Source organism: Etheostoma cragini, chromosome 14 (assembly GCF_013103735.1).
Source record: "Etheostoma cragini isolate CJK2018 chromosome 14, CSU_Ecrag_1.0, whole genome shotgun sequence".
Classification (NCBI taxonomy): domain Eukaryota; kingdom Metazoa; phylum Chordata; class Actinopteri; order Perciformes; family Percidae; genus Etheostoma; species Etheostoma cragini.
In genome coordinates this window covers 14511015-14526055 of record NC_048420.1, presented here as the reverse complement: position 1 = coordinate 14526055, position 15041 = coordinate 14511015, and the positions used below count along the sequence as shown (strand labels likewise).

At 39.5% G+C, this 15041-nt stretch overlaps 1 protein-coding gene across 1 annotated transcript; it reads right to left on the bottom strand.

Annotated features, from left to right (window-relative positions):
- Positions 1-9436: 9436 nt before the first annotated feature.
- vps72a (vacuolar protein sorting 72 homolog a) lies at positions 9437-15041 on the bottom strand. The gene is made up of 6 exons (XM_034892672.1): positions 14633-15041; positions 11343-11495; positions 11004-11124; positions 10472-10648; positions 10004-10148; positions 9437-9835 (listed from the first exon to the last, which is right to left on the bottom strand). Exons 1-6 carry the CDS (start codon positions 14747-14749, stop codon positions 9445-9447), a joined length of 1104 nt encoding a protein of 367 aa, XP_034748563.1. The 5' UTR covers positions 14750-15041; the 3' UTR covers positions 9437-9444.

The window sequence follows — 15041 nt, the reverse complement described above, 5'->3', positions numbered from 1 at the left end:
TGCTGTAGCATCTCTGGAGTATGTAGCCTACCGAAAATGAAACGAAATGATGATGACCCAATAATTACTTTTGAAAAGGGAGTAGAACAAAGTTCAATAAGTCTTTTCTTAAATGAGTTGGCTTAATGCCTCACACGGTCTTAAAGTAGGGGTGCTGCACTTTAATACGGCTCAAGATTCCCAACTGGAACATTTCGATGAACTTTAGGATACTTTTTAAATAGGGTGACATAATGTCCTCTTTTGCCCGGACATGTCCACTTTTCACGTACTGTCCGGGGCGTCCGGAGGAGTGTGTGTGTATGTGTGTGGGGGGGGGGGTTCACTGATTTTCATAGGACTATTAGCATTAAGCGTACTTAAATTGACTGGCGCTTTGCACACAATACTACGGTATTTTGTTGCGTGACGTAATTCCCAAGAGGCTGCATTATGTATTATATATTTTATTACAGATTTTTATTTTATTACATAAGTTGTTTTTGTACCATTTCATGTTCAATAACCTCTGAGAAGCCTGCCTGAATTTGTGTCTTGAGGCCGGCCAATTGTTCTCTATTTTGGAAATCAAAATATGGTCACCCTATTTTATCGCTTAAGGAACTGTCTAAGTGACGTTTTAGGCAAACACTAGTTACGTATAGTAACTCAAGATTCTATGAGCTTAGGCGCAACCCTCTAATGGCCGTTTTACAGTCGATGCATCCAAGCGTGCGCGCACCAATGTGACGTCAAAATTCTGTAGATCTTACTTTCCAGAGAGCGCGCACTAGGCTACTCTAGTTTTGTCAGCAGCGAGACAAAGTGGAAACAGGAAGCCTGAACGAGTTTGAGGGTAACCAGATGCCAGGACTTTCAGGGTGACTGCAAGTCTCTCTTGTAAATTTACTGGATTGAGATAAGTGATTCACACATTTCTCCCCAGCCGGTAAGGGATGCGTCTGTGTACACTGTCATGTATGACGTCAGGGTACCATATGCCAGGTTTAACTGAAGAGAAGGAGGGATGGTCAGCATCCGCCACTTGTGGCGTATAGGGTCAAGGTGCTGAAGATGGAACCACCGCTGGATTTTCCATGTGGAGGAGACCCAGGGGGACTACCACGTGACTCGTGGACATCATGCCTAGAAAGCACATCACAGACAGCACTGACCCTGTCGCGTGGGGCGTAGTGTTTAACAATAGATTTTAGTGCCTCCAGCCTTAACGTTGACAGCTTGGTTCTCATGAAAATCAAGTTTATGTCAAGATCACTCCCAGATAAACTATTGTTTGTGTGGGGACCAGTGAGCTCTTCTGCCAGTTTATGGTGAAGCCCAGTGTCTGTAGGTGCTACACAACTTCCATAGTTTGGAATGCAGTCTCTTCCCGAGAGGGGCCCAAAATGAGCAAATTGTCCAGATAAAAAAGGACGCCTGAGGACGTCTGATGAATTTTTTGCACAACGGCTGAAATGCCGTCTCCATGCGATTGGAAAAAGTGCAGGGGGCTAGCGAGTTAACAAACGGCAGCCGATTGTACTGAAAATGGGCCCCTGAAAAAAGAAGCGTGGGAATTGCCTGTGTCTGGGAATAATTTGGATGTGACACTTTTGTGTCGCCTTGAATCCAGGTAAACGGAGCATAGCGAGAGACCGGAGCCTTCAGTTTCCCGGGCTGGGAGAGCACCTCCTCCACAAACAGCCAAAGCTCCATAAAGCGCGGCCAAAGTGGAGCTCGTTTGGACGGTGGTTCCTGGACTTACACATCCACACTCAAGAGGCCGCAAGCAGGGGCTGGAAATTCTGCCAAGAGCGCTATGCCTCTCTGGTCTGCCGTCTTCTTAATGATGTCTGGCAGATCTAGGAAAAGAGCCCAAGCGGTGGAGGGTGGAGCCGCCTGTGGCCTAGGCCTGTGACCGTTGTAGCGGTGCCTCTGGCTGTTTTGGAGATGGGGAGGGCCGCAGTGGGAGGGAATCAATCTCCGTCTCGAGGTTCAGCCCTCCCAGAGGGGAGGAGGGAAAACTGGTGATAGAACCATCATCTGAGGGGGACGAGTCAGCGGACCCGTGCCCGTTGAGGAGTTCCTCTCCCAGGAGATCCATGGTGTCAACGGTGTCCCGTCATTCTACCAAGCTACAATCCCCCTCCCCGTCGACCTGAAGGGACAGAAAAGCTTCTGCCGGCCGTTCAAGCTCTTTAGACGGCAGGCGGGCGCTGTACAGAACGGAAGCCTGGGGATAGAGGGTCATACCGGTTAAGGCGGCACCGAGGCAGGACTGGCAGCGGGGGTGGAGATCCGATGGCAGGATGTAGCCAGTCCGGCAGCAGGTACCAAGGCGAACACCACTGGAGGTAGACATTTTCACACTGCTACCTGAAGAAAAACTTGGAGATGAATAACATGTCTGCTGATGTGGAGCCCGGGGGAAGACTTTGGAGACTTGGCACAGCATTGCTGAGTCCTTGAAGGCAATGCTGTAGCCTTTTCTTTTGTTGGCGTGTGTGATTGATCCCCCCCCTTGTGTCTGTCTGTTTCTGGATGTGTTGTTTTGTCTCCCTCCCTCCTGTTTTTGTTCTCTGTGATTTTCGTGAATGTTATGTTTACATTATAATTTTTTTCTGAATATAAAAATAAAAGTAAAAAATTGCAGGCCGCAAAGAAAATCTTCACAACTGGTCAAGAGCAAAGGGATAGACCCATTATTGATGACCTTAGAGGGAAAAGCCTATATGAAGAACTTTTACAGATTTCTGGTAAAAAAAGATTCCAGGGGCCCCCAAAAGTCCCAGGCTCACTGTGTAGAAATTGCTTTGAGGAAATCTTTTTTCATATATATATGACATGCACCATAAAGCACTACCGGCATGTTAAGGGACTTTGCTTTTGTGTCCAATCTTGAGGCCGTGAGTATCAAAATCTGGTTTAGTATATTTTTGTCAGCAGATACAATGCTTATTAGTGTGCAATATTTCAGCATTGGAATAATACCTAGGACACTTTATAGATAGATCGGATTTACATGCAGATCAGTTGCTACTCAAGTTAATTCAAATCAGCCACAGAAACAGATTAAAGGACAGGTCAATACTCACCGTGTACACTGAAAGAGTTATTTAACAGTGTAATTGTTTTTCCTGTTGATTTTGGACATAATGAATGCCAAAAATGGAAGCAGCAGAGGCAGAGATATCCAGACTTTTAGTGGGCGTTCAGACACCCTGCCTTAAAACAGCACAAGGGGTTGCGTTGGTGGGGGCATGTTGCTTCAGGTACCAGTGAGAATAACGTACAATCAAGTCCAGTTTGAGTAAAAGATCCGTGAAGTAGAAGCCTTCTCAGACACCAAAACACTTTTTCGCCATTTCTGGTAGGTTATCACAGCAGCAACTAGTTTATGTTTCGGCGCGATCACGAAGTAAACAGTAGGAAAACAACGTTCACACACAAGGAAATCCTTTCAGGAATGTGTAAATGTAAATGGACTGCATTTATATACTTTAAGCATTTTTTTTGTTTGTTTTTTTTACAAGCTACAATGGACCATTCACACATTCATGCACCGGTAGCCGAGGCTGCCATAGAAGGTTCCACCTGCTCATCAGATAAACATTCACACACATCGATGGCGCAGCGTCAGGAGCAATTCAGAGTTCAGTGTTTTGCCCAAGGAAACTTCAACACTGGACTGCAGGGATTGAACCAAAACCTGAGCCACTGACACCCCTGGCATCGTCGCTGCATCCTGAACTTAGCGTGATCGTGAATGGTTTAAAGAAATGCAAACAACCCAAAGCGCTTTTTCTCCTATCCCAGAATGTATCTGTGGTGTTGCCAGATGGGAATGTGGGAATACTACACAACAAGTTTAGGTAGTTTCTTAAACTTAAAGCTTGAACCAAGGCCACAAAAGTAATAATGATAACTGTAGTACTCCCCTTGACAAGTGAACTGATCCTCATGCAATAAAGCAGCGGGGTGTCCCTTTAATTGTAGCTGAAGCTAACAAGGGTTCAGCTGTCTTCAATTAAAGGATGGTATGGAGGAGAAATAGTAACAAAAAATCAACATCTCCTTCAATATACATGGGCATGTGACTTACCTTAAAAAATGTGAATCTATCCATTAGAGTGCTCAGTAATATTTTTTTTAGTCCATTCACAGGAGTAGGCAAAGTCTGTGGTTGACTCATTTGTATTTTAACAGTCCATAATTACTTTTATTGTGATCACTGAAAAAATGCCAGACAGTCCAATGGACACTCCATGTGGACGCAGAGGTGTAGAGGCACCAGCAATTGTTTTGCATTTTCATTTTGATATCTGCATTTATGTAAGCAAGTTACATAAATGTGTGTTGATAATTGTTAAATACTGAATGTGTCATAGATCATTGTGTTGGCATATATAAAAATGGTGTTATATAAATCCCGGTGCAACCCAGTTATATCTATTTTCCTGTGTCGCTATATCACAAACATGAGGCTGCTGGATATAAAAACATTCTAAAACTGAGACAAGAGTAATGATGACCTTTTTTCCTTAATGGAAACAATCCTCTAAATAAATAAACTAAAGGTTGGATCAGTTACAAATGCACATAAAAACGATGCTTTAGAATTTGTGTGTTAAAACAGAAAAGCATTAACATGTTTACTTGTTTTGTTTTTATCTTACATTTTCTTTTATCTTTCTAGTATAAATTGGAGGTTTTTACTATGATTATTTTATTGGGATTTAAAGTATGATCCAGCTGCATTGAACAAGAACCAAGGCATACGTACTGTATAGGCTGCAAGAAACGATTTGATGGAGGAAGCAAACAGTGATGTTACTGAATGTCAAAGACTAACCTGGGACACTGGACAGCACATGCTGCCATCTAAAATAAACTGGAAATGAAACATCCCCAATTTTTCACTTACCCTCAACCCTTACTCCCAGATAGAAACACATACATCTCCATGGCAACTGATAAAAGAATAGCTGGTCTGCAAAAATAAACGATTGACAAAGCATATACAAGAACTGGACGGTCAACAAGAAACACGTTTATGGAATGAATAATAATCCATGAATTAATTTAAGGGATCTAAGCAGAACAAAGGCCATCAGTCAAAGGATATGAAGGAGATGCTAAATTAGTTTTCTCAAAAAACTTGGACAAAAATCCACAAAGAGTAGAGCCTAACACTCTCTCAAACCAATGGAACTTTCTGTCAGTTTGCTGTTTTTTGGTGGCTTAATTACAGGCCGTATTGTACATTTAAAGTGAGTGTGAGTCACACTGAAAATTAGCTCAACGCAAATCCTGCAGAAGGATTTGGGTCAATAAGAAGGAATGAAAGTTACACGGATGTTGCAGATAGCAGAACAGAGAGGGTGGGCAACGAAAGAGGGGAGAGGACAAGGGAAGGAGTACAGCAGAGTACAGCACAGTACACCACCTACACTTGTCTCCATGGCAACTACCACACTAGAACGAGAGATAATGCAGTTTTCTCTCATCCAATTCTGAAAACTGTTCAATTGGTACCATATACACTGTGTGGTATGTGAAAGACAAATCTTTCCGTATTCGGTAGTTGCATATGATATGAGAGATGCTTTCAAAGTAATGCCTCTAAAACACTACTGGCTAAATATTAGGACTGCATATGTAACATCCAATTATCCACCAGAGACGTTGGCTTTAGCCTGACGCTGAATTCATCATCATCGCTTTAAGGTATAACTTGTTATTTTTGAATTAATGTGTTTTTTTTCCCATCTTTGCCAAAGCAAGTGGCACAGAGCGTGGGCAGGAGTTGCTTTCAAAGAACAAGTATTGAGCTTGATAGAATTGAAAAGACATAATAAAATAAATGCCTTTTCTCACATCTAGCTGCTGCTCCTGATGCCGCTGGTGTGAAGCAACAATTCAAAACCTTTAGACATGGTTTTGTGCAACATGTTATTTGAAATCTGTATCCTAAATATGTCACTGTGTGCTGAATACAGTTCAACTTAGGGCGGAAGAGTGTGACAACAATGTGTGCTTAATGATATATATTAACCAAAAAAGGCTGGTGAAATTCTTTGAGACAGTGTGTTTTTGCTACACCCACCACTTCTTTTTTAGCCATCCTTCCACAGGCCTTTCATCCTATTTTATCTGAGTTGTCTTAAAACTGCTTGTTTAACTGCCAACAAAGCACTGTATGCTGCGGTTAACATAACTGATACTAGTTACCAGAATAATGTGTGTTTGGTCACATCAATCAGATTTTCTTCTTCTGCTCTTATGTAATTCGATGTCATGATTAATATAAAGTCTGTCACTATTAAGTCAGTCAACATATGCCAAGTAAGATCAGTTGTCAGACGGCCCACTAGGAGCACATGACAGAGACCATCCGACTCCCTGAAGAGGGAAGTAGATCTTTATTCCTGGTATCGTTTGAGCAGTTTGGTTTGTTACATAACAATGACCACTGCAGGTACAGCCCTCAATGTGACATTCATGATGGCATAAAATCAATGTTCATGTCTGTGTGATTGCTTGTTGTATAATGGATTATTAACTTATTCCTTTCAGATCAGTGTCATAATTAATAGCACTTATTGGTCACATACTATACACTGTGCAAAGTGACTATTTTAAAAGGTCCTCATTGACATTGTGTTGGCTATCCATTAATAGTCTGGCTATCACCAGACCGTGAGGTACAAGGTAATGGAGCCTTTAATACATTGTTGTGTTTCTTCAGAAATAAACAACGTACAAATAGATTCTTGAACTGCTTCAGATGTCAAGTTATTCACTGTCAGAATGGCGCCAAAATGAATGGCAGTCGCTGGGAGACTGACTGCAGGTGATGGCTTCGTAGCATGAAAATGGAACTTACACTACGCTTACAGAGGAGAGGCTTACCCCCTTGGTATTTTCTCTGCAGAAGAGGTGTGACTAATGGGAATAGTTCAAATGATGCATGTATGCAATTGGATAGTCCTTCAACCATCAAAAAAATTGAAAATTATTTTTTAACAGCGAGTGTTTGATTTAAAAAACAAAAGATGGTCAAAATATGCTAATTACAATTATTTAGAACGCAATTTAACCTGTTCAAATTGCTTATTGTCACCAGTGAAAAACCAGACAAAGACACTTGGCCTCTGAAAATCAATAACAGGAAGCAAATCTTCATATTTAAGAAGCTGAAAGCAGACGGCTTTTTGGTTTGTTTTTTGCTTCTAAACTTATCAAAATTGTTGCCTGCTACATTTCTGCCAACAGACTGATTAATCAATCGACTAATCATTTCACTTTTAAATATGTCTTGGGAAGTTCATTCTGGATGTTATGTTTCTACTTTAAGTTCATTTTTTTATCAAATTATTTTTTTCTTCAACCAACAAAATAACCTGAGTTTACAGGATATTTGAAGTGAATAGCAGAGATCAGGGGGCCAGGGGCTTTTTTGTGTATTCCATTAATCAAAGACCAGCTGACAGTTAAGATCATCAAATTAATTACATTTTTTGGATCAACAGCCTAGTTACTCATGACAGAGAACACAGTTGACTGCTTAGCGAGATGCTCTACTCAACATAACCACGACACTACAGGAACAGCAGGAGAAAATAAGCTTGAGTGCAACGTGATCCTCTTGACAGCAATGTCAAATCTGAAATGTAGGAGCTTTTCTTTCAAAGTGAAATTTCTGCCTGAACCATTTGCTGAGGGCTAACTAATAGGAAGGCAGGATTTGTACCTGAGTCTCCAAAGGAATTCAAGGTCGGCTTCACAAGCCAGCAATGACGCCGTTACCCTCAGTGATCATGATCCTGTGAAAGTAATGACAGCCATACCGCAGCTGAAAAAACAAAACTAATAACAGAAATAATGTGGAAGCTACTCATTGTATTTCCGGAGCGTGTTTTTTTTTTTTTTACCCTTGAAAGCTGGGTGACTAAACATTTACATTATTTTTGTTCCCCAGTGGGCTTTTATGTAACACAGACCGGTTGAGATGACGAACAGCTGCAGGACACCGTGCAGGGGGAGTGATTCCTGTTCAATGTGTGAGGGGTGAAAGGTGCCACGCTAATCAAGCACGCAGAGGTGTTCAGGGTGACTCTGTTGCTCTGTGATTGTACCCTGAGAGAACAAATATAGAATGCACAATGTAAGGTCCTAGAGGGATCAACGCAGCAGTGTTGTTTGCTGTCACAATCGAGACTGGGGCTGAGACTGGAAAATAACACCTTTTATAATACATTCACAGCTGGCTCAATCATATTTAAAATAAATCGACTTTCTGGCTTATACTGTAATGTGATTTATGTGGCTGGCATTAACCAGATTACCTCACAGTGAGGCAGTGAGTGAAAATAGTAATTAAAAGTCTAAAATATCAGACTAAACATTAAGAAAGATGGAATTAGAACATTAAAAGGGGAAGAAACAGAGGGTTTTCTGTCGAAAACAAACCCATACTTTTATTTTAATGCTTAATGTTCTATTTAAACTTAGCAATACCAAATAGAGGGGAGGAAATCCAGCTATGAATGCTTTGCTCAATTAAAACGATCACAATGACTTGCCTGATCCAGGCAGTAAATTAAAACTCTTGGGGACAATTTTCCCATCTCATGTAATTTCAGTAATACCGTTCGACGGAATGAGTAATTAAAGTAACTATATGTCCTTTTTAAATGTTTCTGAAACTGTATATTTTCCATTCGATGAGCATAAACAAGCGCACCAGAGAAAAGAACGCTATTTTTATATAGTTTTTATTAAAGCCTTCAGGGTGGATATGAGGTTGTGAAAAGCATTTCAGATGGAATTTATTTTAATATGACGGGAATGGGGTCATACAAGCTGTACATGATGACTACAGAATTAAAAAACAACTAATAAATAAAACCCTCAAGAGACCGACTAATGCTTGTGTTTTAGTGTGCTGTTCCACAGTAGTCTTTTCAGCGTTGCAGTTGTTTTACTGTTTGATGTTTGGGAAATGTGTTATAAACCAGAGTTAGACATAGTAAATATTATTTTTTAAGTTTCAAATATTTTTTTATTGAGAAATATGTAGAAACCATATATATTGACAGTAAAAAAAGGCATTTCGTCTAAGAAAAAAAAAAAAAAAAATCAGATGGAGACTTTGCTTCCAAAGCCAATCACTGGTTTTTCATAATGTTCAAAATGAATTTCTGTATACAGAGACATCACAAGATAGACTTGTGTTGTGGTTTAAGGTAATGCACAACTGATTTGGTTATGATAATGTTTGTGGTTTTACTTACTAAGTTCTTAGTCTGCAACAAACAAACCTCTGGTGCGAAGGATAGAGTCCCATGGTGGAGGAAAGAGACTGGCGGTGGTTTGTTCTCATGTCAATCAATCAAGTCACTCTGCCAAAACTAAACCGCTGAAAATGAAAAACGTATTTTCTAAAAAAATATTCAAACTAATCTATGTTGCCATAGCACTCTGCTTGACGACCATTTTCTGGCGGGAACCCTTTGTTGCTGAGGAGTCAAGTCCCGTCACCCCTCCTGAAGTATTTGGAAATCCGTGAGCAGCCACGTATTTACGGTACGCTTCTCGAATGATGCGGAAGGCTCGTGTGTTAGCGTAAGGTATGTCAGTGACCGGGTCTCGGTAAAGTGCGGCCTTGTGGGTGACAGGACAAATCTCCTGGACGGGCAGCTGAGGACTCGACTGGGCGCTGTGTGGAAAAGCCACCTCGAAAGCCTCGTCCTCACTGAATGTTATGTAAGTACGGGAGCACAGGCCTCCGGCAGGCTGCTGGGACGGCGTTGTGGGATTTTGTGGTGCAGTTTGAGGGACGTCCTGATCCAACCTTGGGAAAAATGGGGAAATTATTATTATTACACAGACTACACGCTTTTGGTATATGTAAGATTTGCCTACTTAAATACATACTAAAGTTCATTGTAGTTGAAGTAGAATACATCACGAAAGTTAAAAATGGAAACAATGGTCTAGCAGTAGATCATACGTAACGTACCCTTCAACATCCACGTTTTCTTCTTTCAGGACTGAGTGAGAGACAAGTGGCATCAGGACTGAGTGGTAACGAATGGTTGGTCCTTCAAAACGCCGCTTCTTGTGGACCTGTTTCTTTTTATCCGCCTCCAGACGTTCATAGTTCTCTACACACAGAAAGTTAAATAAATAAGGTTGTCTTTATTTATTTCAGTGGCATTTGGTGAAACAAATTAAGACATCTTGAGACAATATATTGGTAAATGCGTAGTCAGTAGTGATTTAATGAAAACAATCACTAGTCAAATGAATCACTCATTAGACATAGACTTGTTAAAAGCAACCCGGTGATCGGCAGCAGGGGTAGACCGCTTGTGATCGTTATGGACTGAATATACTAAAGCTTAAGCAAAAGCTTTCAACTGCAGACAGAACATTTTGGAACCAAATCTCTTTTTACATTTGAATAACTTGACCAACGTGTTCTTACCTAAAGATCGAATGTTGATCTCTGCTGTTACTTTGGCCTCAGCCAGCAGTTCTTCCTGGGTAAGGGGTCGGTCCCGATGAGCACCTCTCCTTCTCCGAGGGGCATCTTGACGCTCTTGCAAACGTAAATTGGTCTTTCGGGTATGTTCACTGGTAGACTGTCGCACAGACTTCCGGGCTAAAGAATGATTAAGCATACAACATACAGCTCAAAAAGGAGGAAAAATCCCATTAAAAATACTTATATCTTCAAAATCTTCTTTTCCTATATCAATGTTATTTTTAACAATATATATACACATACATAGATTTCCTTTAACTACTCAATTGTAATTACCCAAAATAACATGATTGATTCCACACAGTGCTTTTTGGCAAGTACAATGACCCTCCAATGCAGTGTGATGTAATCGTCATGTGCATTTGAAGTGATGGTTTATGTGTTATGTGTTTCTTAACTATTTAAGTTAAGTATTTATGGGTCATCTGAAAACCATGTGTAGACATTGGTGGGTGGTTTGTACCAAACTTACTTTCTGCAAAATCTTGGAATTCTTGTGGAATCCTCCTTTTGAGCTCCACTTTAACTTTCTCAGTCTTCTTCTGCTCCTCTGACGGCCTTTTGGGTTTGGGCTTTGCCACCTTTATCGGTTCCTTGGATTAAACAAAGATTAAAAAGCCTATTCACTGCAAAATATATTTAATTCCGAATTAAATCACCCTAAATAAAATCACACAAAAATAAGTTATGTTATGCTGCATTTTCATTTAAAAAGGTCTCTCACATATGAATGTAGAATGACCATTTAATTCACTTATTATTACAGAAACTTAATTCAAAGTCAGATCACTCTTGAAATTATTGCCGCTACCTTATACGCTTTAGTGACAACCCGACTTTTCCTCCGAGGAGCATCTTCCTCCTGGTCGCTGTCTGGCTCATCACCCTCATCGATGTCAAAGTCGCTGTCCACCTCATCCTCTGTGTCTGAATGTTCTCCATGATACTCGTCATCTCCTGATTCCTGGAAGGAAACAAAAGGGCATGATTTCCAAACATCTATGAACACAAAACAGATGGCCTGTTGATGCAACAAGCTTCAGAATATACCCTATAGTCAGATTGGTAAACCAAAATTTCTCTGAGGTTTACTATATGTTGTATTAAAACTATTTGGTGAAGTTAATACAGGTGATGTGTCACCATTTTAAAGCAAAATAGGCCAAGGGTAGCATAGTGTATCTGAGTTAAATTCTGTGTTAATCAAAGTGTCATTAAGCTATGACATTTAGTAAGAATGTCTCCTGTAGAACGGGTGGGTTTATTTTTAATACTCAGGCTACTGACGCACTCCCAGATCCACAACACAAACACACAGAGAGGCAGTTCTTGTGTTGACACCCAGAAAATGTCAAGATGATACAGCAATCAGGTTCAGAGTATACTTTCTATGGGTAGACAAAATAATACCAACACCTTATGTACAAAACATGAATTCTAATTTAACTTCATCAAAATTCACTAACACAAATGTGTGTCATTTAAAGCTAAATTTTATTCAGCAATAAGTTTTAAAAGAGTCCTGGAAATCTGTGTTTTTTAAAGCGCAGCGTGAAGTGCGCAGATAAGACAAAACCTGCAAAGTTATATAATTGGGACATGAAATTCATGACAACATACAAAAAAAACTGCAATGAAAAAGACCAACATCTGCTGAGACAGTCAGAACTGCCAGAGCAGCCGCTGCCAATCCCCTTACACACGTTGACACTTGAACCAGCAGCTGCTTGAAGAAAATGACTTAGACTGTAAATTGAGGATAAAACTCAGCATCTTAAAACGTAAGCCTTAAATTAATTTGCTACAATATCGAATAATAGCGTGCAATGTTCTGACACACAATATAGCCTTAAGCTTCTAAAGCTTTTGTCTCTCTTTGAATGTGACGGAGAAGAGGCTGGAACTCTTATCCAGCCTTCACAAATTTGAAAGCTGTCAAGATAAACTGGGCCAGGAAATTTTGCAGTTGTGGTCACAGTTTCGAATGAGTCACATTGGCATTGTGGTTTTTAAGGCCAGTGCTGCTGCAGGCCTTAATTACAGGCACATTTATAAAACTCATCCTTTAGTGTGTCATTTCCATGTTGGTGGTTAATATCAATTGCATCTTTGAGCTTGTAGGTATTTTTCTCCTCTTACTATGCCTTCAGGCACATTTGACAAGCCCTGCTAACAGGAGACCATGAAACACAGGCTAATTGGTATTTGTCCCACTTTCCAAAGCCTACATACTAACAAAGCCATATTTGAAAAGCATGTGCTATGTATAGTCCATGATCTTCTTAAATATGGGCAGTGGCATTAACTGCAGAGATTATGCATGAGCACAAACAAATGGGCATCACTTCTAACACTGCAGAGACTGAGATGTAGTGCTGCAGGTATACCAGCTTAAATTTCTCACATGTTATGAATTTTTCATATACCGTACCAATGCATAGCTGAAGCAGTTGCTGCAACTTTTCAACAGGCAGTAAAATATATATTTTTACTCACCGTGAAGAGCACTGCAGTCAGGGAAATACTGTGATTGTAATGAGAGGGAATCCCTATCGTATTGGCGTAACACAAGTTGTGACACTAATAATTGTATAGTTACAAAATTAGATTACACCGCTGAATGGCATGTTGTCAATCTACTCCTGGCAGTAGAATAAGCCTGTATAAACCTATGATAAGACACAATCATACAAAAAAATACAATGATGCACCGTGAAACACGTAATAAAGAAAAACTAAAAACGTTTTTAAATTAAATGATTTCACAGCCTGGAAGGATTGGTCTGCTTCTTTTAAGTAAACAATTACTTTATCAAGAAAGTCCTTTAGTAATGTTACAAATTATGAAAAATGTGTGTAGTCTATTTTGGGGCCACTGATAACTTGTGATGTGTCTTTTAAAGTTCACCGTAAATCAGAGCCACGTGTCCCTTTTGGATTATAATGACAATAAACTGTTTTATTAATTAAAAGGAGTATTCAGTCTGAGGAACATCTTTTTTCCCAGGTCATAAGACTGCTAAATAAATAAATAATACACACAGAAAAAGTGCAATTCACATTTGTACATATGTTTATTACAGTAAATAACAATGAAATAATCTAAATATTATTAAGTGTGGTGAAGCCACATATCTGTTTTTATATTTCTTCAATCTGCACTTTAGTTTGTTTTAGCAATTTCCTGTAAATGTTCACACCAGTCTACAATATATACACAATATATACTACATTCATATAAATTTAAGCATCACTTAACTTCATCCTCACATACAGGCCTGGCCTCCAGGAAAGAACAGTTTGTTTAACCCATTGTCCTCGGGTCAAATTTACCCATTTTACTATATCAATGTTCTTTTTAACAATATATATATATACACACACACACACACACACACACACACACACACACACACACACAGACTTCCTATAACTACTCAATTGTAATTACCCAAAATAACATGATTGATTCCACACAGTGCTCTTTGGCAAGTAAAAATCTCTACTTTCATTAATATTGGCGGGTCTTATTCAATTTTATATCTTTTGAGAACAACATTGAAGTGCTTTTGAAATAGTATTAAGTAAAAGTTGACATATTATAAAATAATTGCATTATTAAATCGCAATACTGGTGAAAAAAAAACCGCAGTTACATTATTTTCCAAAATCGTTTGAAAGCCCTAATCGATACTATTATATATTTACACAATACGAGTTTTGAAAAATAATCATCAGCAATGTGGATATAATGATAAGTGGCTATAGGCAAATAAAATAACAGTTACAGTGTGGTAAGTTCAGAAAATGACATAACTTTACTGCAATGCAGCCTTCAAAACCAGGAAAAGACAACACCTATGCCATTTTACGATTCCTAAAATCTAAGACGATATCTAGTTTCATATTACGATATCTCTTGCTATAATATTGATATATTGCACAGCTCTAATTGCATGTCTTTTATATATCTCTTAGGTTTGTTATTTACTTGTTTTATTATATTTATGAACATATTGCATCTTCAACCAATAGAACAACTAGAGCTAGCTGGGAGCCAATGCTAACGTATTAGCTAGCTAGTTCACTTTGGTTACTCACATCGTTGAAGCCTCCATACGTGGTCTTGTAGAATTCATCTTCTTCTTCAGCATCCAGTAACTTTGACAAGCGGTTACCAGCAGTCTTTCTGGGTTCCCGGTCAACTGCCAGAGTCATGGCTGTAGCTAATCTCTAAACAATGCTAACAAACGAAAAGGTCTTCGTTAGCTAGCGTTGTGCTATTGTTATGCTAGCTTGAGCCGATATAACGTTAGGTGTTTTGAGTGACTTTTTTTACCGCTCACTGTGCGTACTCAATCATCTGTTTGAACACATATTTATTTAAGTTATGAATACGCGTTACATTCACGTTAATATGCAAAAATGATATTCCTTATTAGCGCCATATAATACAAGCTAAGTACACAGCTAACCTCTAAAATTAGCCACTGCCTACTTGTCGCTAACC